This window comes from Sarcophilus harrisii, chromosome 1, assembly GCF_902635505.1.
Source record: "Sarcophilus harrisii chromosome 1, mSarHar1.11, whole genome shotgun sequence".
NCBI lineage: Eukaryota > Metazoa > Chordata > Mammalia > Dasyuromorphia > Dasyuridae > Sarcophilus > Sarcophilus harrisii.
Window position 1 is genome coordinate 464,931,692 of NC_045426.1, and position 18,961 is coordinate 464,950,652.

Genomic DNA, 18,961 nt, shown 5'->3' on the forward strand with positions numbered 1-18,961 from the left:
CTGGAACCTTTCTCAGTAAGATCTGGAGTGAAGCAAGGTTGCCCACTATCACCATTATCATTGAATATTGTACTAGAAACACTAGCCTTGGCAATAAGAGCTGAAAAAGAGATTAAAGGAATTAGTGTAGGTAATGAGGAAACCAAACTATCACTCTTTGCAGATGGTATGATGGTATACTTAGAGAACCCCAGAGATTCTACTAAAAAGCTATTAGAAATAATTCATAACTTTAGCAAAATGGCAGGATACAAAATAAATCCACATAAATCCTCAGCATTTTTATACATCACCAACAAAATCCAACAGCAAGAGATACAAAGAGAAATTCCATTCAAAATAACTGTCAATAGCATAAAATATTTGGGACTCTATCTACCAAAGGAAAGTCAGGAATTATATGAGCAAAATTACAAAAAACTTTCCACACAAATAAAGTCAGATTTAAATAATTGGAAAAATATTAAGTGTTCTTGGATAGGCCGAGCAAATATAATAAAGATGGCAATACTCTGTAAACTAATCTATTTATTTAGTGCTATACCAATCAGACTCCCAAGAAAATATTTTAATTATCTAGCAAAAATAAAAACAAAATTAATATGGAAGAACAAAATGTCGAGAATCTCAAGGGAATTAATGAAAAAAAAAATAAAATTGGCCACTGATATAAAAATATATTATAAAAGTTACCAAAACCATTTGGATTAAGAAACAATTAGTTGATCAGTGGAAAAGTTGGCCAAGACAAAATATCAACTATAGAATCTAGTTTTTGAAACACAAAGATCAACTTTTGGGGAAAAATTCAATTTAAAAAAAACCCTTTGGGAAAACGGAAATTAGTATGGGAGAAGGCATGGAAACTTAACACCGTATCCAAGATAAGATCAAAACCAGATTTAGGCATAAGAACAAGATTATAAATTGGAGGAACAAGGAAGTTTATTCTCAGACTTGTGGAGGAGGAAGAAATTTGGACAAAGAGAACTAGAATCATTATTGATCACAAAATAGAAAAATTTACTATCATTTAAAAACAAACAAAACTAATCAAAAACAAGAAGAAGGGAAGCAACAAATTGGGGAAAACATTTTCATAGTTAAAGGTTCTATAAAATATTTCCAAAATATAGAAAATTGATTCTAATTTAAAAGAAATCAAGCCATTCTCCAATTCATAAATGGTCAAAGGATATGAAGAAATTTCAAATGATGAAATTGAAAATTTTCCATTATATGAAAAAATTTCCAAATCACTTTGATCAGAAAATAAAATTTAGACAACTCTGAATAACTCACACCTCTCAGATTGGCTAAATGACAGAAAAAATAATGGTGAATGTTGGAGGGGATGCGGAAAACTGGGACACTGATGCATTATTTGGGGTTTGGACAATGCAACCATTCTGAAACAACAATTATTAAAAGTTATCAAACGCATACTTTAAAAGGTATTTGGGCTTTATACCCCAAGGAATACTAAAGAAGGAAAGGGATATGTAGGGCCATAATGTTTTGCAGCCCTCTTTAGTTAGAAACTGGAAAAAATGGATTCCCATCAATTGGAAAAATTTGGTAACTTGGATAGAAAGGAAAATATTGTTTGGAAATGACCAGCAAGATGAATACAGAGGATTGGTGAGACTTACATAAATTGATGCTAAGTGAAATGAGCAGAACCAGGAGATCATTATACACTTTAACAACAGTACTGTATGAGGATGTATTCTGATGGAAATGGATTTCTTCAACAAAGAGAAGACCTAATTCTAATGGACAGAAGCAGCTACACCCAAAGAAAGAACACTGGGAAATGAATGCAAACTGTTTGCCTTTTTGCTTTTCTTTCCGGGTTATTTTTACCTTCTGAATCCAATTCTTCCTGTGCAACAAGAGAACTGTTTGGTTCTGCACACATATATTCTATCTAGGATATACTGTGACATATTTAACATGTATAGGACTGCTTGATATCTGAGGGAGGGGGTGGAGAGAGGGAGGGGAAAGGTCAGAACAGAAGTGAGTACAAGGATAATGTTGTAAAAAATTATCCAGGCATGGGTTCTGTCAATAAAAAGTTATAATGATTTAAAAAATAATAATAATAAAAAAAGATTCATGTCTGATTCCTTAAGTAACTAAAATGAAGATGGCCTATATTCATTATTTGGCTATAAGGAAATTCACTATGTCATTTGTTTAACAAGGCAAAAGAAATAAGAATTCAGGACTGCTACCACTCAATTGTAATGATACTGTGTCACTATATGATAGCCCTATGTCACTGTGAATTGAATGTTGTCGTATTTTTCAAGTAGGTAGGATATTTATTATCACCCTCTATTTCATGTGGGTATGATGCTCCAAAAGAGCAATGTTTAAAACTGACCATAGACCTCAGAGAAGACAAGGCAGGAAAACTTTTTTTCCTGTGCTATTTCCTTTGTTTAAATCTGTTGCAAAAGCACAAACATCATTTTTCCCTCCTTATCAAAGCTAATACAGCAAATGCTTTCCAGCATTCACTGTCAAGTTGTTTACCACCCCAAGTGTCTGTTAATACAGAGAAAATGACTCATGTACACAGTGCATGTCTTAAATTATACAAGGTCATATTTTCTTGTCACTGCAATTTTAGTCAGAAATTTATTCAATCCTAATTTGACTGTGCAAATGGGACTTTAAAATGGACTGCAAAACAGTTGATTAAATTTCTCTAATGGAAATCAAAAGCATTTTCTATCTCTCTCCTCTCTCCTCTCTCCCTCTCCCTCCCTCCTTTTCTCTTTCTCTTTCTCTTTCTCTCTCTCTCTCTCTCTCTCTCTCTCTCTCTCTCTCTCTTTCCTCTCTCTTTCCTCTCTCTCTTTCTCTCGCTCTCTCTCAATATACTCTAATAGTTGGAATTAAGATGGCTAGACTGGCATGTTATTGAATTAATTTGTTGAACCAATTTGGGTCTTCCAACTTCTAAATTATAGGAAGTCCCTGACTCAGTCAAAGGTTGCAGTTTTATGATCAAAAAGTCATAGTACATGATGGGTGATTGAAAATATAGAGACTTTTTTTGGAATGGGGGAAGAATGAAATTTTCTAGTATATATGTGGCCTTAAAAGGATGGATTATTAAGGATATTCCATTAGAGAAGATCTGTGTGGAGACTTCTCTTTCAGAAAGGGACTATGAAATATCAGATTGATATTATAGCTTTTATAATGTCCCAACAATTTGAAAAATTGAAAGAGAACTCCATTTTGGGTGGAATGAGTTGAACTTAAACTTTTTGTTCCTTAACAATACCAATTTTTCACTGGAAAGAAATTTCCATTCAAATAAAAAGAAAAATAGATTCATAAAGAAGCTGTCATTTATTTATTTCAGAGCACTCTCATTTGGATGAATTATACATTTTGTACATCTCACTGTACTGTAGGTGTTCTGTTGTTTATTGCAAAAAAAGGTGCCTGTCTTGTCTACCTGAGAAAAAAATATATCTCCATGGGTTTTGTAAAAGGTTGCATCGTCTCATTTGATGCCATTAAGCTAGAGAATGAGAGACATTATTAACAAATTATTTCATTTAACTCAAAAACTCTCTTCTTTTGATAAAAATTTTCCTACTTTAAAAACATATATCTTCGGGGTAGCATCACTTGTTTATGGAAGCCTATCTATCTTGATTTAAAGCAATAGTTAGAAGGACAATGGAAAGACACAAACACTCCTAAGACTAAAAGTATTAAAATCACTCTGCTTTAGAGTTGTATTTTTAGTCTGTATTTTACCTGGTAGGTCTTCCATCTGAGCTATAAAAATGCCAACATCAAGAACATCCCTAACCCCTATAACAGCATGGTGCTTAAATTTTCTGAGCTGTCATCCTTCTAGCCTGCCCTCCTTCTTTTGGCCTTTAATGATTCTTAGCATTTTAGACAGAAATGGCAATAGGATAGACGTGATTGAGAGGCAACAGGAAAGAAACTTATCAACATCTAAGGGAAAAAAAACTCTCCTATGGTGTCTGAGTATTCAGAGATTAATTGCCTATAGAGAGATTTGGGGGGGAAAAAATCTAGTTATCTCTTCCTGAGTACAAAATTACAACTCTGATTATAAAGTTTTCAACCTTTATAATTCTTGGAAAAGTATACTGTTTTCTTTAAAACAGCTGTACTTCTCTATAAAATTAGAAAATCTCAAGGGACAGAATATAACAGAGCAGTTATGGAAAGAGGAGTAAGATTATTCTGTAAACAGTTTGCTCCCATTAAACGGATAGCTACCTAACTAAATAGGTATGAAACAGAAACAATGTAAAGTTTTTTGTTTTGTTGTTGAGTTGGAAAAAATGAAAGAATAACATTTTGTTTTTTATCATTCCTTGATAAATTCTTGAGACTAAAAGCCATTGCATTAGATTTTCTATCTAAAACTGAAGCCCATAAATGAAACCTAAAAGTTTTGTTTTGATTTTTTAAAATATGCTCCTTTAATGAAACAATTATTATATTTCTCTTTCTCTGTCAGAAATGATTTTTCCTTAGATTCACCATGTCATCTATAACTCTTTTCTGTTTATATTCTATTCTATGTTACAGTTATTGCTTATCTGTTATTTACCTCTAACACAGGCAATCCTGAACTAAACTGCCTAGATTGTTAGGTAGGTTAAATTTTACCTCTGTTCATTTCCCTAAAAGGGAAGTTCTTAATATATTAAATTTGAATCAGTTCCTCATATATCTTAGAAATGAGACCTTTGTTAAGGAAACTTGTTGCAAAGATTTATTTTTCCTAATTACCTGTTTTTCTTCCAAATTCTTACTATATTAGATTTGTTTAATTTTTAAAATTTTTATAAAGCCAAAATTATTGTACTTTATCACTTTATACTTTCTATTGATTCCCCTAATCCTAAATCCAAGAGTTAATTTCTTCTTTATTTCTTTAGTTAGCTTATGATATAATTCTTCATGTATCTCTGTATTCATCTGGAGCTTATGTCAGTACATAGTTTGATGCATTGGATTAAATTTAATTTCTATCAGACTTCTCTCTGTTTTTTCAGAAATTTTGTCAAATAGTGCATTATTTCCCCAGTAATGGAGGTATTTGGGTTAATCTGTTCCACTGAAAAATTTCTCTTTTTCACTTGTACTCTTTTATTACAATATAGAAGAGTTTGAGATTTAGTACTTACAGATTCATTTCATTCCCATTCCCATTTTTTCCCATTATTACTTTTGAGATTTTTGACCTTTTGTTTTTCTATTTAATTTTTATATGTTAGATTAATTTTAGAAATTTTTATTATTGCCTCATAACTTTCATGTTGGAGAATTTTAACATTTTTTTCATATGCTTGGGTTTTTGAACACCAATCTTTAGAATGATCTTACTTAGTCTGGAATTACAATTTTCTAAGAAACCTTTATTTATGTAATTTGAATTTCATTCTATTTGGTAAATGATATTTTCCTGATTATATACATATATACACATATGATATATATGTATACATGTATGTACATATATACACATTTATATATAATATATGCATATATATATACACAAACACATAAATATTATTATTGTCTGTCCTTTGTTTTCAAAGAACCAATGATATGATAAGGTAACATCTTGATTTGTGAGTTGGATTTAAATGAAGCTGAGTTGTACAGTCATCAGTTTTACTCTTTCTTTGAGTCATTGAAGTCCAGTAGCAAGAAAAGTCAAAATAATTTAATTGATTCAGGATATAGTGGATGACCTTGATGTCTCTGTTGTCAGAACAAGATTTAAGCTATCCTCTGTGCCTGTTTCATCAACCTTCATGACCTTTGGAACAGATTATTCTCATCTATCCATTCCAATGGAGGATGTATTCACATGTTTTGAGTAAACACTTCCTTAATTCATCTATGGGTCTGAGAGCCACTGGCTACCCTCAAATTGGATTCATCTATCTGCTAAGCTGTTTTATCAGAATGTGGCAACTATAAATGCTACAACTTCTTGGAGGCACAAATGAGAATTAAGTGCCAGGTAAGATACCAAAGGTGGACAAGCAACCCTGAAAAAGGCTCAGCTAGCCTTCAGAATAGGTCCTACCCCTCCTTGAACACTCCATACACCTCATTTACACATATCCTGAAAGAGATATGCTATCTCTTTTAAAAATTGACTGTATATTGGGGCACAGAAAACTTCATAGATAGATAGATGGATATTTATGAAGTTCTTTATACTTCAATGTACAGTCAATTTGTGATGGTACCATGTACATATATAGAATATATTTTTTTCTTTTCTCATTTAATAATAAAAAATTATTATCTCTAATTTTTCTAACTTATCGAAGTGCTTATTCTCATTTTATCTTTTAATTAGATTCTAGGTCTAAATGAAGTATAATACGTTATTGTCTGTTTCTATGTCGAATTTGTTAAACGTTTTCTTTAAACATTTAGATTATATACTTTGGGGTATAGATATACACACATATTCTATGTATATCACTTACACGTGTGTGTGTGTGTGTGTGTGTGTGTGTGAGGGAGAGAGAGAGAGAGAGAGAGAGAGAGAGAGAGAGAAACTGAGAAAAGAGAGGATATCCACTATCCACTTTCTTCTGCAACTTTAAGCAAAATTCATTTTACTTGTTTATCTCTTTTTATCATGTCTATATTTACTTTAGCCTTATCTGAAATTAAGACCGTTCACCCGATTTTTTTGTTCAATTAAAACATGATATTTTTCCTCCGACTCCTTGTTTTCTTTATGAGTCTTTGTTTTTTAATTGTTCTTCTTTTAAACATATTGTTGGATTCTGTTTTCTAAACTGTTCTACTAGCCTCCTCCATTTTATGGATGAATCCATTCCCTTAATATTCACACCACAAATATGATTCACAACTCCTGTATTTCTCTCCAACCTGAGCTCTTTGTACTTTCACACTGTTTGATTCCTTCAGAAGTAAGAAGATGGTAATAGAAAGTTTGCTAGACACTTAGTATCTTATAGTTGAAATAAACCATTTCTCCCTCAAAAAAAAGAAGTAATTCTATTTTTCCTTTCCCTGCCCCCAGTTTTTTACATTTTTCTTTTCCTTTTAATCTTCACTTAAAATTCCTTCCTTTCACATTAAAATTTGTTTCAGTTATAATTATTTTCTCATGTATCATTTCTTTCTAGATTCTTTTTTATCCCTCATTCCATTTTTCTTATCAATTCAATATGTTTTTATGGGAAATCCCTCTCTCTCTCTCTCCTTGTCTGTGTATGTGTATGAGTGTGTGTGTGTGTGTGTGTGTGTGTGTATGTGTGTGTGTAAGTAGGGGGATACATATGTAATTGTGGTCAATATTTCCTTATCTACGCCCTTTTTCATGAATATATTTTTTTGTCTCATGAACTCTAAAATATGCATATATAATAGTGATTTTAATCAACTTTCTCCTTGATTTCTCAGAATTATCCCCAGATTTCTCCTTTTCCTTTCTTTTTTTTTTTCCCCCAAAGGCTATTAAAAGAGAATAAAAGTACTTACAGACTTGTTATTTTTACCTTTATCACTCTTAGAGGTTATGATGCTCTCAAAAGATATTGATTCCTTATCCACCTACTGACATGTAAAGAACTTAATCTCAAATAAATAAATGTCTTTGTTTCTCTTGGTTTCTGAATTTTCATTTCAAAATTTCTACTTATTTCTGAAATTAAGTATCAATAATATTATAAAATAAGCTATTCTATTATAGGTTCATTTTTCCCTTCTAGAATTATAGTTTTTTTGTTTCAGATAGATTATCCTTTGTTGTCATTATCTCAGAATAATTATCTCATTATAAGCTCTTCTTTTTCTTAGTGACAAGTTATAATTCTTTTGTAAACTTTATTGTTGTGTTCTATGTTAATTGATTTTTGTAGTGTTTGTTTGTTTGACTTGGAAACTCTGGATTTGAGCTATGATATTCCAGGAATATGTTATTTTTTAGTTTGGGGTTTCTTTATGGAAGTTACTAATAGGTGTATTTCTATTTTCACCTTTCCTCTACTTCTAAGAGCTCTGGGTAGTTTTATTTATAATTTCTTGAAATAAGTTATCCAGGTTTCCTTTCAGATCATGATTTTCAAACAGTCCCATGTTTCTTACATTGTCTCTCCTTGATCTCTTTTTCCAAGTAGGAAGTTTCTAGAATAAAATTTCTTACATTTTTCAAGATCTGATTTTTGTTTTAATATTTTGCATTGTCTTTTTAAGTAATCATTATTGTTTTTGTTCAATCTAATTTTCAGGACTTTCCAGTTCTTAGATGAAGTTTTCCACAGTCTATGCTGAGATATCAGTTTTCTGTGCCATTATTTCCTCTCTTAACTTCTCCATTGTGAATGCTTTATTTTTTTATTTCTTCTAGATACTTGTGTAGTAGTTCCTGAGGTCATGGTATTTTTATCTTCCAGATATTAGCTCTCCTTGTTTTGGGGTTTCTATCCTCCTCAGGATTTGTTCCTAAATATAAATAAACTATTTCTTTAAATTCAGAGTTTTCGTTGCTTCCTTTATTTAAATGGAAGGGCCTATGTTTGTGTCAGTCTCTTTAGATGAATGCCACAGGGACTCTGGAGATACTCTAGTTCTAGGCTTTCTTGCCACAGACTCCAGTAGTTTTTCTTTCTAGTTGGCCTAGATGATTTTTAACGACTCCAAATATTAGATCCTATGATTCCCTCATTTGAGGTCCAGGGAGCTTAATGAGTTTATTTTAAATTACTAAAGGATAAGTTTGCTGCTATGTGGCAAGTTAATGGCAGGGTTGAGTCCCTGGCCAGGTTCAGCTTTCATATTCCTATATTTTATTATCTCCTTGTAAATAAATGAATTGTTGTGTCCATTTTAAATTCCACAAGGCCTTAGCCAGGAAAGTACCTATATCACTGAGAGCCTGTGCTGCATCCTATATCCAAAAAAGGAACTCTTTCCTACAAGTAATAATGTCCTGCTATCTAATATGCTGCATACATCTGGTGGTACTTGAACAGTACCTGGGATCTTTTAAAGAAAATCCAATCTAAAGAATTTAATAGCATATTTTCAACTTGTCTTCATAACTTGCTGCTGTTTATGTTACATGCTGAAAGCATCAGAAAGAGAGGGTAGGCAGCAGGAAGAAAGCTAATTAAACACTTTTAAGGTCACATTATTGGAAATGGGGCCATTTGGTTGCTTGCAACAGTGGGCATTATAGAGCACTAAAGTATTTGAAAAACAAAGTAGAGCAGATAAAGTAAGCATCAGATAAAGAACAAATCAGACAAAATTCAAGCCTCTTTTCATTTTATAATTAAGGACAAAGATAATACCTTGGCCTGATCATTGTTATAAAATAAATGACCAATTCTTTGACTAGCTTCATGGTATTTATTAGACTCTGAATACGGGGTTATTTCATCTAAAGAAAGTAAGGCAAAATAAAAATGGTGGAAGAGGAGGAGGCTGTAGCAGCCCAGAGGACAGTCTAAGTACAGGTGCAATTGTGTGAGAAGAGAGAACTGGCCCCAGGAGAGAGTTATAGCATGACGGAAACCTTAGGGGCAGAGGCTAAACATCAGGGGAGGAAAGTCAGATTATGCTGCACAGCATGGGGCAGTGGAAAAACCACGAGGTGAGAATCACAAGGGATAAGAAACATTGTTCTTATGGAGAAGGTGTGCTTCAGAAATGTGGAAAACCAGAGTGGAGATGCTCTATCCTAGTGATAGCTCTGTTAATCCTCATTCAATAGAAACCTTGATACTTTCCAAAAAGGAAGCCAAAACAAACAAAAAAAATCTCTTCTTAAATTAAAATGCCATAGTAGTTATTTTCAGGTAACTAGGTGACACAATAGAGAAACTACCTCCAATGGAGAGACTACTTCAAATTTGGCTTCATATACTTCCCAGTTTTGACATCCTGAGCAAGCCACTAACTGCTTCACTTTCCTCATCTGTAAAATGAGCTAGAGAAGGAAATGGAAAGCTACTCCAGTATCTTTGCCAAGAAAACTCCAAATACTGAAGATACTGAAGAGTTCTGTTCAAGACTAAACAACAACAGGAAATGCTTTCACTTGAAGTTTACTATAAAATCTTAAACTTAATTTACATTTTGAAAGTTGAAAAAAAAACACTCAAATTTCCAAAAGTCTCATTTGACATTTGACTTTGTGATATTTATCAATCTACTAAGCTAATGATATTTCAATTATTCATTCAATATTAGTGATCCCCAAAGTATCCTTCAATTAGAAACAAGGTCTCTTTCTCTGATGGGTGTGTAGAGTTTCAAAAGTATAGTTAAACATATATTTAGTCAATGTGAGTTGAAGTGAAAAGTGTTCCCTAGAGTACTCTGTTTTAAAATTAACTGGCAGTTCTCATGTGCAGTCACTCAATTAGCTGTGAATGCAACAGAACTCAGGCATCCTGTTATGATGAAAATGGCAACAGTGGGATTCCTTGAGGCTACAAACAGGGACACCACATTGATAAATAATCAAGGCCTTCATAGTTTCTTTTAAAAGTAGATGCCTCCAGTGCTTGGTTCTTCCTCAGATAAAATTGAATAATAACTTGAACCTGAGTTTTTTTAAGTGTAATTTTCTTTGGTCTTTTGAATTCAAAATTTGTGGAAGAGTAGAAATTTTTCTTTTATTGAAAGAGGAAAAGAAAGTATTACCACATACTTCAGTTAAGTTGTACCATGACTGATGAATTCCTCCAGTTTTATATGAAGCTCTCATTCTGAGGCTATAAGAGGTAAGTTTATTGCTTTGACATTCATGAAACTACTATTCTTTTTTTTTTAATAATTATAACTTTTTATTGGCAGAACCCATGCCTAGTTAATTTTTTACAACATTATCCCTTGCATTCACTTCTGTTCTGACTTTTCCCCTCCCTCCCTCCCTTCCACCCCCTCCCCTAGTTGGCAAGCAGTTCTATACAGGTTAAATATGTCACAGTATATCCTAGATACAATATAGGTGTGCAGAACCGAACAGTTCTCTTGTTGCACAGGAAGAATTGGATTCAGAAGGTAAAAATAACCCGGGAAGAAAAACAAAAATGCAAGCAGTTTACATTCATTTCCCAGTGTTTTTTCTTTGAGTATAGCTGCTTCTATCATTGATCAACTGAAACTGATTTAGATCTTCTTTTTGTCAAAGAAATCCACTTCCATCAGAATACATCCTCATACAGTATCGTTGTTGAAGTGTATAATGATCTCCTGGTTCTGCTCATTTCACTTAGCATCAGTTCATGTAAGTCTCTCTAAGCCTCTCTGTATTCATCCTGCTGGTCATTTCTTCAGAACAATAATATTCCATAACATTCATATACCACAATTTACCCAACCATTCTCCAATTGAAGGGCATCCATTCATTTTCCAGCTTCTAGCCACTATAAACAGGGCTGCCACAAACATTTTGGCACATACAGGTCCCTTTCCCTTCTTTAGAATCTCTTTTGGGTATAAGCCCAATATGAAGCTACTATTCTTTAAGGAAAAAAGCCCCTTAAGTAGTATGATCATGAATGGGGAAATAAAGTCAAATATTTTGTTTTCCTCTGTGGCCTACAGAGAATATTTTCATTTAAATGATTGTTTTTTGCTTTTCTTCAAATACTTTCTTTAAAACAGTACATAAACAATCAACTTAGGACTTAGATATTATTTCTATTTATGTTAATCACATTCCAATGCATCAGCATGGACTTATGGAAATTAAAGTCCAAGGATGACAACATGGCTTCTTCATCATTGGAGAGAAGAATAAATAGCAATGAGCAGGAGATATCTGTAGAAGCAGAATAATTCTTTAAGAGGTGACAGTGTTGGAGGAGAAGGAGTTGGGAGAGAAAAAGTAGTCTCTTCAAGCATTTTGTAATGTAAATTCAGAGACTAGATTTTGGGTTTTTGAAGGCTTCATATTAGGATTATGGCCTTTGGAGGAGGGTAGAGGAGGGAGGTTTCTAATGTGTCTGGAAAATGCAGAATCTGTAGGCTCTTGTCACATTTTGAAATTTAAAAGGGCAGTGATATTTTAAAGCCCCATTCCTACACATTACCTCTACTTGTAGGTACTTTTGTTTCATTTTAAAAAGCTGTTTCATGTATGGGACTACCTGCCATATAGGGGAGGGGGTGAAGGGATGGAGGATAAAAATTGGAACAGAAGTTTTTGCAAGGGTCAATGTTGAAAAATTACCCATGCATATGTGTTTTGTCAATAAAAAGCTATAAAAAAGCTGTTTCTAATTTCTGATATTTTTGTCTTGTATAACCTATTATCAATCAGAAAAAGTTCTTATTTGACTTTATTAGTTAATTGCATAGAAATAGGTTGCAATGGATGAAGCCAATGTCTCATTTGGTATATAAGAGATAAACAGAATAAAGGCGTACTCTGCTGTCAAAGGACAGAGAGGAGGCATAATGGATAGAATACTGAGTCTGGAATAAGAAAGACTCATCTCCCTGGGTTCTCATCTGATTTCAGATACTAATAAGCTCCATGATTCTGGATAAGTCACTTAACCATATTTGCCTCAGTTTCCTCACCTGTAAGATGAGCTAGAGAAGGAAATGGAAAGTCACTTTAGTAACTCTGCCAGTTAAACCTCAAATGGGATCATGAAGAGTTGGACATAATTGCACAAAAATATTAGAGTTTTTCCTAATTAAGGACAGAATCAACTAAGAAAGAATCTTTTGCTTTTGATTTTATTAGAAGTTTTGGTTTGGTTTGGTTTTAGAGGCAATTAGATGATATAATGGAGAGTGCACAGAACTCAGAACAAGGAAGACCTGAGTTTGAATCCTGCCACAGACTCATTAGTTCTGTGATCCTAGGCAAGTCAGTTTACTTTCCAGCCTGAGTTTCCTCAATTGTAAAATGGAGATAATAATAGCATCTATTATTATTGATAATCTAGTGGGAGGCTCTTACACAACACACAGCAGCATTGGCTACTCAGTCCTGTTTCAGAAGGCCAGTAGATCAGCAAACCAGTTGTGAGTCCCCCAATACAACTACAGAAGGCAAATTGTGAGTCCTGAATCCCAGCATAACAGGTAGAATTTGGCTAGGCCACTCAGCATAGAGGGGAAGCCTACACACCCTCAGCTTGCAGTCAGTGGGGAAGCCTTGCAAAGGAAGCTTTGGGACAATCTCCCAGTGCTCTAAAAACAAACTTCAACCTTTAAAAACAAGCAGAAAAAATAAAAAGGAGTTCTGACCATAGAAAACTATTAAGGAGATAGGGACAATCATAATATAAACTAAGAAAATGACAGCAAAAAACAAAAAAAAATGGCTACAGATGAAACCTCGAAGGGAGATATTGGTCTCCAGTTCAAAAGGCTCTCTTGGAAGAGTTCAAAAAGTATCTTAAAAGAGAAATAGAAAATATACGGAGAAAAGAAATGAGTAGTATTGCAGATTTATGAAAGTTTTTGGAAAGGACAGCTTAGAAATTGACTGAAGAAAATAACTCCTTAAAAATAAATTTGGTAGGGGTAGCTTGATGGTACAGTGGATAGAGCACCAACCCTGAAGTCAGAAAGACCTGAATTCAAATCTGACCTCAGACACGTAACACTCCCTAGATGTGTGACCTTAGGTAAGTCACTTAACCCCAACTGCCTCAGGAAAATAAATGAATGCATGCATGAATAAATAAACTTGGTGAAATGGAAAAAAATACACTAAAGGAAATAACTTCTTAAAATATAGAATGGCAATATAAGAAAAAAGTCCATTAAAGAAAAAAAATCTTTTTTAAAAGTACAATTAGCCAAAGGAAGTTTAAAAAGCTATCTGAAAAAAATAATTCACTGAAAAATAGAATTGGACAAATGAAAATGAGTGTCTTAATGAGAAATCAATAAATGAATGTCTTAATGAGAAATCAGGAATCATTTTTTAAATCAATAAATAGAATTAAATATAAAATATTTCATTGGAAAAACAACTAATGTGGAAAATAAATTCAGGAGAGACAATCTAAGAATTATTGGATTACCTGAAAGCCACAATGAAAAAAAGAGCTGAAACAGTATCTTTCAAGAAATCATCAAGGAATTTTGTTCTGATATCCTTAGTACCAGAGGATACAATAGTCATTGAAAGAATCCACCAATTACCCCCTGAAAGAGATCCCAAAATGAAAAACTTCAAGGAATATTGTAGTTAAATTCCAGAGTTATTAGATCAAGAAATAAATACTGCAAGCAATCAGAAACAAACAATTCAAATATCAAGAAATCAAGAAGGATTACCCAGGACCTAGCAGCCTTCACAATAAGGATAGAAGGGGTTGGAATATGATATTCCAGAAGACAAAGGAGCTTGGACTACAACCAATAATTAACTACCCAGCAAAATTAAGCATTATCTTTCAGGAGACAAGATAGACATTCAATAAAATGGGGGATTTTCAATCATTTCTGATGAAAAGAACAGGACTGAACAGAAAATTTGATCTCCAAATACAAGACTCAAAAGAAACATAAAAAGATAAATGGAAGGAAAAAAATATATGATTTTTAAAGGATAGAGTGCTTTGCCTGAAGTCAGGAAGACTCTTAAAATCCAGTCTCAGACAATTAGTAGCTGTGACCCTAGACAAGTCACTTGACCCTGTTTGCCTCAGTTTCCTCATCTGCAAAATAAACTGAAGAAGTGAGTGGCAAACCCCTGTAGTATTTTTTGTCCAAAAAAAACCCAAATGGGGTCACAAAGAGTTGCATATGATACCAACAGTAAATGTGTTCACTTGAAACTTGATATAAACCATGAAAGCTAATTTATATTTTTAAAATTGAAAAAATAATATGAAAAAAAGATTAAGCAACTACTACTAGCAGAGAGAAACAGCATGACTCAAGACCCTTTACCTATAGGCTATGGGGTCACATATAACCAAGATTCCCATGACTTATGGCAGAGGTATCAAACACACTGCTGCAATCCAAATACCATCCACAGCACACCTGAGTGAGGCTGAAAAAGATGAAAACACAGTTTCTGATTTCAATGATTATAATGTCTTAGTAATGAGGAAATATATAAACGTCTGTGATTTTCTAAGTCAACATGAAACCAATAAATATCTTTAAGTATAGTTTAATGGCTTCCATTTTTATCTGAATTTGACATCACTGGCTTAGAGAGTTGTGTCTCAATGAAGCAGAGTAGAGAAGACCAATAGTGGATAATTTTTCTCATTTTCATTTCCTCTAATTCCATGTCAGGATTTTTACTTCCTTCATTTCTTATTATTAGCTTTTCCAATTGTGTATTTAAAGTTAGGACTTAATGACATTTACACCAAAAATTAAAAGAAACTCAAAGAAATCTAGAAAGACCTGAAAAAATATTGAGAGAACAATGCCAGACTGTAAAGGATGAATAATCATTTGTTTTTGTTTTTCCCCATCATGTATGACTTTTCATGACCATATTTGGGGGTTTCTTGATAGCAATACTAGAATGTTTTGCCATTTCCTTCTCCAGCTTATTTCACAAATGTCACTTTTTTTATTTTTGAGGCAAACAGGGTTAAGTGACTTTCGCAGGATCACATAGCTAGGAAATGTCTAAAGTTAGATTTGAATTCATATGAACTTTCCTGACTCTAAGTCCAGCACTCTATCTACTTCAATTGTGCCATCTAGTTGCCTTATCTGAACCATATGTTATTTTCTATTGCTTATCTTGGGATAACATTTTGAAAAAAATGCAAATAAAAACATAACATTTTAAAAATACAGATGTGTTCATTTCTAGAATAGATTTCTGTGACAAAATATGGGATAGAGACCAAAAAGAGATATTCTGAATAAATTTATTTCCTATTTAACACTCACTCTCTCTCTCTCTCTCTGTCTCTGTCTCTCTCTCTCTCTCTCTCTCCCTCCCTCCCTCTCCCTTCCCTTTCCTGCTCCCTTCTTCTCTCCCTCTCCCTCCCCCTCCTCCCTCCTCCTTCCTCCCTCCTTTATTTTCCCATCATAATAACTAATGAAACATTTAAATATAGGTTATATTTAATAATTTCAATAGACACAATACAGCCTCTTTTTCTAAACTGATCAACCCTAATATTTAAAATGACAGACTATGTAGCTTCTTTAGGAAAATATTTTTTAATTGTTTAAAGAGTATAAAGAAAGAGACTAATTTATAAAGAAATAAATGCTATAATCTATAACTAGGAAACATTCTAAAACTTAACCAGTTGACATTTAGTACAGAAAACATTTTTAAAGTACTCAATTAACTAAGGAAAAAGTATCATATCTGACTATTCTCTAAGCAATAGTTAAATGACATATACAGTATATACATTGGAGATAAGCAACATAGGAAAACCATTAGAAGGAAAATTGGGAAAGATAACTTGCACAAAGTGAAATTTTAGCTAAGACTTTCAATAAGTTAAGGAAACCGAGATATAGAGACAAAGAAGAAATTCCAGGAATAGCAGACAACCAGTGAAAAAGTCCAAGTTGGAGATGGAGTTTCTTGTTCAAGGTATAAGTTCAGGAAGATTTCACTGGATTATTGAGTACATGGTGGAGTGTAATGTGAAAAGAGGATTGGAAAAGATGTGGGGGGGGGGGGGGCAGATAGGAAGATCATAAGAGGTCTTTCAACCTCAGACAGAGTTTCAAAATTGATACTGGAAGTGATAGGAAGTTTGTTGATTAGTGGTGTGTGACATGTTCAGACCAGAACTTTATGAAGATTACTTTTATAACTGAGTGGAGAAAAGAACATATTTGAAATCACCTTAGTTCAGGTGTGATACAGTAGTCACTATATCAGAGAAGAAAAGCAGATGGAGTATGTATGAAATTTTTGGGGAGTAGAATAAACAGAACTTGGAAACAGATTTAGATATTGGAAATGAAAGATTTGATGAATTAAAGTTAATATCTGAATTGTGAGTCTAGGTAATTATGAGAACACTTTGGGGAAATTGGAGAGAGAAGATGAGTTTAATTTTGTATATATTGAGTTTATAATGTGTATGTGGCAATCATTTTGATATATCCAATAGGTGGTTGAAAATACAAAATTGAAGGTGAAGGAGAAAGTAGGACTAGATAAAGTCTGCATAGACATGATAATTGAATCCATGAGATCTGATGAAATCACTAAATGACATAGTATAGTGACAAATTGCCTTGTCCCTAAAAGCTTAAGACAGTTGCCCAGTGTCACACAACTTGTGTGAAAGGGAGAGGGAGAACTTGAATTCAGATCTTCCTGATTTCCAAGGTTAGTACTCTTAGATATTATATCACATTAAGTATGGTTGAACTTTATTAACGATGTTATAAGGAAATGTTGACTCAGGAGGCTATATGACTTGTCTTATGCGTGTACATTTTGGATCATATTATAGAATATTTGAGAGAGTATACATTTGTCTTTCTATTTGCAGAGTATGAAATTACAGCCTGGAACCTTCCTTTTATTTAATTATCTAAATTTCTTTTGGGCTAACGTGTTACAGAGTAGAATGATGGGAAGAAAGAAGGGTGCATCTTCAGGAGGTTTTCTATATGCTGTGTTTTAGATTCCACCGGGCATTTTCTATCTTTGTTGTGAAAATTTTATGGAAATCCTTCTGACTTGGTACTTTCCAACCTTCTGTAGAGCAAATGTACCTCATATATTCTGCAGTGGGGAAAAAAAAAGATAATACAGAAAGATTTTACTTGAGGTAAGTATTAATATGGATGTCTTTTATGTCACAAGAGAATCTATTCCAAAGGACACTGTCCTTCAGGTTTTCCCAATTCATTCAAAAAGTACAAAAAACCATGATGACATTTGCTTCTCAAAATGTGTCTAAAATGCTTTGGTCATTCAAGGAAACTTTAAACACTAAAAACATTGTACCCAGAAGATGATTTTAGGGATAGGAGCGATGAAAGATCTTCATATGGACTATAATGTTCTGTATACAGAACCTACAGTTGAAAAAACTCAATAAAAGAAAGGAACAGAAAAGCATCCAGTTAATGGAAGATTGATCTTGTAAAATTTCTGCAAAATTTACATTATTTTATGTCTAATAAGAGAGGCAGCTTGTCACAGTGAAAACAAAGCTGGTCTTGGAATGATAGGAAGATGAGTTCAAATCCCATCTCTGAAATATATACTGGCAGTTCACCCCTGGACAAAGTTATTGAATTTCTTTAAGCAATTCTCTAACTTGCAAAGGAGGGGTCAACCTGGTGGGTTTTTGTTTTTTGTTTAAGTGCGTGTGTGTGTGTGTGTGTGTGTGTGTAACAATTAGGATTAAGTAACTTTCTCAGATTCATACAACTATTAAGTGTTAAGTCTCTGAAACTGGATTTGAATTCAGGGAGTCCTAACTCCAGAGCTGGTATTGTATCATTGCACTGGTTATCTTGCCTTTCAACCTGTTTTTATACAGACAATTTCTTCATCTCAGAGTTTCTTATACTAATAAAAAGATAATTCCTAATCTGATCCCTTTTATTCCAATATGATATTTAACATTACAAGTTTAGATATGAAATTATCCTTTTCCATTTAATTGCTTATTTGTGAAATTTAGAAAATAATGGATACTACACCCAATCTCAGGGAAGGATTGGTTTGTCCTCATTTAGAAGGTATAAATTTGGCTAAGTAGAGAAGGAAACTGGATGGTTTCCTCTCAATATTCTCTTCTAATAATCATATTTCACAAATAGAGCTCAGCATCTTCTCAGAAGTAATTAGAACGATAAAGATCTGACCCAACAATTTACCCAAATAGTGAAGAATCAGAGGAGAAAGTTAAGCTCTCTCTCTCTTTAGGGACTGCCTAAGTTCTTTACAAAGAAGAAGTTAACCATGTAAACTTTCCTTTAGGTTTTCCCAAGTCACCT

General features: G+C 33.2%; 1 protein-coding gene across 5 annotated transcripts in view; it reads right to left on the minus strand.

Annotated features, from left to right (window-relative positions):
* The window catches only part of LOC100926624, a 199,215-nt gene that overhangs the window by 50,134 nt on the left and 130,120 nt on the right, over positions 1-18,961 (minus strand). For 3 of the 5 annotated variants that reach the window (XM_031946380.1, XM_031946379.1, XM_003759758.3), the window contains one exon: positions 17,504-17,735. The exons of the other annotated variants lie outside the window; for them this stretch is intronic. In XM_031946380.1, coding sequence (XP_031802240.1) covers positions 17,617-17,735 — 119 coding nt within the window. In that variant the 3' untranslated portion in view covers positions 17,504-17,616. Of the gene's footprint in view, positions 1-17,503; positions 17,736-18,961 lie in introns of those variants that run through there. 5 annotated transcript variants of the gene reach the window in all.